At 32.6% G+C, this 4,789-nt stretch overlaps 1 protein-coding gene across 1 annotated transcript; it reads right to left on the reverse strand.

The window, feature by feature from the left end:
* Positions 1–424: 424 nt before the first annotated feature.
* On the reverse strand, positions 425–1,730 carry LOC147568319 (uncharacterized). Its single transcript, XM_086659335.1, has 2 exons — positions 1,485–1,730; positions 425–1,378 (listed from the first exon to the last, which is right to left on the reverse strand). Exons 1-2 carry the CDS (start codon positions 1,728–1,730, stop codon positions 425–427), a joined length of 1,200 nt encoding a protein of 399 aa, XP_086515461.1.
* Between the last annotated feature and the right edge of the window lie 3,059 nt (positions 1,731–4,789).

Raw genomic sequence — 4,789 nt, forward strand, 5'->3', positions numbered from 1 at the left:
TGGGGTTGGTAAAAGTTTGTGGGCGGTTCAGTGAGATTGAAGTGAGAGTTGAGATTTTGAAGTTTAGAATTGGGAAGAATTTTGGATGTCGGAATGAGTGGTTGAAAGTTAAATCCAATGAAATAATTGTAAAAAGAACAAATGAAGGCTTGAAAAGGTCATTTGAACATCTTCAATTGCCATTCATCTTTTAAGTAAAGAAAATATAAGTAGCATCCCTATCATTGTGAAAGTTACAGTAGTATACTTGTAAAAGAACAACCTAAAACAAATTTTTTACCATAGCCATAACACAAACAACAAACCCATGCATAACCCATCACAGATTAGTTGTACAAAAAATCTAATAAACCAAACACAATAAAAATAACCTACTATATGAAAGTTACAGTACTATTCTCTTCAAAAAAAAAAGGTTAGGGTACTATTCTTGCAAAAGTCGTAATGCTTTATCTATCAAACCACGATCGCATTCTAATTGAGAAGGAAGATTACCTTCTCTTTTTAAACGGTCTTTATTCATGTGAGGGATCTTGTAATTATTTCCTCCATCGACTTTCAATATTTCAATCATACATTGTTGCATCGTTAGAAAATTGCGATTAAGAGAATTTGTCGACAACTCATAAAATGCTTTTTCAACAGCTTGTATTAATTGATCAATAGTTTCAGGCGCTTCTCGATGTTGCAAGGACTGGATTGCTCGAAAAAATCCAAGGTCCAACACATTTAAATCTGGACTATTTGGTGGTTGGCAACACAACCGAATATCGAGCCCGGTGCTTGATACTGCTTGAAGAAATTCATCGTCATTTGGTTTTATGTGAGGTTTAGCATTATCTTGTTGGATAAAAATTGTCTCTGTAATACCATCAAACGGCCATTTTTCTTTAATTGCCGGTAACACTTTTTCAATAAGAAATTGCCGAATAGTCTCTTTAGTAACGGATAACATGGGTTTAGTCTCTAATGTACCAGCTTCTTGATTTTTACTGTTTCTTTTTGCTGCTTCTTTAGTTACAAAAGGAAAAACTCCAATTTTTCCATTAAATTGTTCATTCCCTTCGTCATCAATTCTTGGTTTTCCAACAACCGTTATGAACATAACTTTTGTGATAAATCTCTTGCTTGTACAAGTGCGATGCGGATCTTCTTCTTCCGGGAGAAGATAATACTTTTGTGTTTCATTGGTCATATGAAACCATTTTTCATCAATATGTACATAGTTGTACATATTCTGAAAATGTGGATTAGTATTAGTACTATTATGATCAAGCATCGATAAACAAAATCGAAGTCTTGCCTTTTTATTTTCGTTAGTTAAAGATGGTTTCAAAGCATTCGAATGTGGTCTAATCATACCGTCTTTGAAGAGTATCTTTTGAAACAGATAAACAGCTTGCCATTGTTCGAAGATTCGTTCGATTTCGTTTAGGAATTGCCAAAATTCTGCTACGATCAATCTGAATTTTTTTATGACCAACGTTTCCAGCGAGTTTGTTCGATAAATTAGGAATTTCCCCATTAGCAATGCATTCACGATAGAGTTTCCAAATCCTTTGCACTGTTTTTCTATTGAGAGATCTTACTTCAGCAACTTCATTAATGGTACCTTTCCTCAATTTTCCATTATCACTTAGTTTTAAAAGTTGATCGAGGATTGCTTGACGTTCTTGATTTGTTAACGATCTTCTAGTTCTGGATATGTTGTTTGACTGTTGAGAACTCATAGTTCGTTAGAATAATATTGGAAGCAAGTCATTGATAATTTATAACAAACCCAATCCTTATATAGAGTGCAGCAAATCTGAAATTTTTTGGAGCCAATTAGAATTCATTCAAATTTGAATAATTGCCAAGTTTGAGAGAGGCAAATTAGGCTAGTGTTAAAACTGGAATTTATTTGAGTCAATTCGAATGATTTAAATTTTGCCAAATTTAATGGAGCCAAATTAGCAGTAAAAAATATTTGGTTAAAACTGAAAACCTTTGGAGCCAATTAGAATTCAATTAAGTTTGAATCTTTGCCAAATTTAATGGAGGCAAATTAGCTAAATCAAATTTTGTTAAAAGTGAAAATCGTTGGGACAAAATTCGCCAAAATTTTAAGAGGTAAATTAGGTAAACTTGTTTTCTTTAAAGTGAAATTTCTTGAGACGATTAGGATTGAGATAAATTTTTGCCAAACTTAATAGAGGCAAATTAGGTAAACAAGGTTTGTTAAAACTGAAAGTCTTTAGGAGCCAATAGAATTCAAGTAAATTTGAATTTTTGCCAAATTTAATGGAGGAAAATTAGCTAAACAAGATTTTGTTAAAACTGAAAGTCTTTGGAGCCAATATAATTCAATTAAATTTGAATTTTTTCCAAATTTAATGGAGGTAAATTTTTTTTTTTTTTTTTTGGAAGTCGACTACGATCTACGTATGTCGTTACATTTGGCACTTGATACATCATAGATGTGATAAGCTCGATAACCGCCCACTGAAACACTAACAGGACCGGGCCTATAGCCCAACTAGAACATGCCCTAAAGGCCAACTACATTATTTACACCCTAATAATCCCAATTCAAATAACCAAAGATTCCACCTTCTCTGGGATTCGAACCTGGGACCTCCAGGGCTTTCTGGAGTTTATGTCAACACCTTGAAACCACTTGGGCTACCAACTGTTGACAATGGAGGTAAATTAGTTAAGTTAGATTTTGTTAAAACTGGAAATCTTTGGAGCCAATTAGGTTTCGGTTAAATTTCAATTTTTGCCAAATTTAATGGAGGCAAATTAGCTAAACAAGATTTTGTTAAAACTAAAAATCTTTGGAACCAATTAGATTTCAGCTAAATTTGAAGATTTGCCAAATTTTATAGAGGCAAATTGCCTAAACGAAAATTTGTTAATTGCTTAAACGAAATTTTGTTAAAACTGGAAATTTTTGGAGCCAATTAGAATCTAATAAATTTGAATATTGGCAAATTTTATGGAGGGAGATTTGGTAAATTAGATTTTGTTAGTTGTAATCACTAATTACGTGTGGGAAAGCAGGAAAAAAAGGATTTTGGTATAGGAAGAGCATTTTTTAGCAAAGGCAGTGCATTAGATAGGGAGATCACTTTTTTTAGAATAGGGAGGGATAAACATTTTTATTAAAATATCCCAAATTTATACTTTGGTCCCTCCCATCAAACTATTTTGGACCAAAAGAGAGAGAAGAGAGTATCCTCCTATCCGGCTAAAAACCTTCGAGAGAGAAGAGAGAATCCTGTTCGACCTAAAACCTTAGATCAAATCAAAGAGAGAGAAGAGAGATAAACATCTTGAGAAGGAGAAAAACCCTAAATCTGTTTGATCCTATCTAAAAGATAGATATAGAGATAGAAACCTAAACCTTAGATGACTAACACAACACTCATCTCCATAGAGAGTTTGTAATTCTTGTTATTGCTTGATTTCTCAATAGATTTTTAGGGTTTTAACACTAATTAAAGTAACTTTTGAGGATTTCAAGTATCAATATTGCAATAAAGAATACAAAAAAAGATGTAACTCGAAAAATATATAAGTGACATTTACATAAAAGAAATTTCGCTTGGCATAAATAAAAATCATGAATACCAACTGAAAATTATAAAAAATTCGGCCAGAGCGGGTGAAAAAACAGACTAATTTCAGCCATCTCGACTGAAATTTATTACTATTTTCAGCGGGACCGGCCCAAATTTGTTATTTTTTTCAATCGATCCAACCGAAATTTGTCATCTTTTTCAGTTGTTACTACCGAAATTTGTTGTATTTTTCAACCGACCATACTGAATTTGTTGTCTTTTTCAGTCGATCCAACCGAAAATTCTTTACGAAAAGAAAAACGACCCAAAACCCTAAAACGTTTGTTCAACCATAGAGGAAGACAAGAAAATGATACTTCTTTACCTGAGACATAGTATCTTCATTATAAATGTCTTTGTTTAAGTCGATAACTTCGTTTAAGTCGATGTCCTTGTTTAATTCGATGGTTTCGTTTAAGTTGATGGGTTCGTTTAGGTCGAAGGAATCTTCTTTCTTGATGTAGGTTGCCTCCTTCATTAACGGTGGTTCCTCATCCATGAGATCCTGAGGCATCATTAAAATCTCGAAACTAAGACTATAGTGATGATAAACTTTGGAAGTTTTTTAATACTAATGGTGATGTTGATAGTAGTGACGATATTAGGGTTTTGGTTGTTTATGTGAGAGAAACTACAAGTGAATAAAATATTAAATTTATTATTAATTTTTATCTAAGTCCTTCTATTTTGGCACTATTTATTAAGTGATCCTTATAACGCCCTCCTTAAACTAATTTGGTAAAGGAATAGCAAATACATAAATTGACCTTCATAACGCACTGCCTTTACTAAATAGTGCTCTTCCTGTACCAAAAGCCGAAAAAAACAACCCAATGTAGGATGATTGGCCCCACTACTTTTAGTGGAGTGAATGACATTTAATACTAGTAATATTCTTATTTAATGAGGGTTTTAGTGGAGTGAATGAAAATTAATGCTAATATTCTTATTTACTAAGGGTAATATGGGAACACACAAAACGAAAATAAATCGGGTGGATATCGATAATGGACTATCAATATGAGACGGAGGGAGTACTAAATATGATTTAATGAAGAAATACTTTATTTCATATATTGAATGTAAGTAATTTATTACTTATAGTCTCTATGAACCAATTACAATTTTAAAGACTTTCTTCAATGCGCTTTATACCAATGGCCCTTGTATGACTCTCATGTTTT

Source organism: Eschscholzia californica, unplaced genomic scaffold (genome assembly GCF_041429995.1).
Source record: "Eschscholzia californica isolate CP2 unplaced genomic scaffold, dmEscCali1.0.p SCAF_1, whole genome shotgun sequence".
Classification (NCBI taxonomy): Eukaryota; Viridiplantae; Streptophyta; class Magnoliopsida; order Ranunculales; family Papaveraceae; genus Eschscholzia; species Eschscholzia californica.

Bases quoted from the DNA above. Each gene is read 5' to 3' on its own strand.
- LOC147568319 (XM_086659335.1), bottom strand. From the start codon at position 1,730: ATGAGTTCTCAACAGTCAAACAACATATCCAGAACTAGAAGATCGTTA. The intron at 1,379-1,484 runs GTTGGTCATAAA...CTGTTTCAAAAG, and splicing joins CGAACAAACTCGCTGGAAAC to ATACTCTTCAAAGACGGTAT.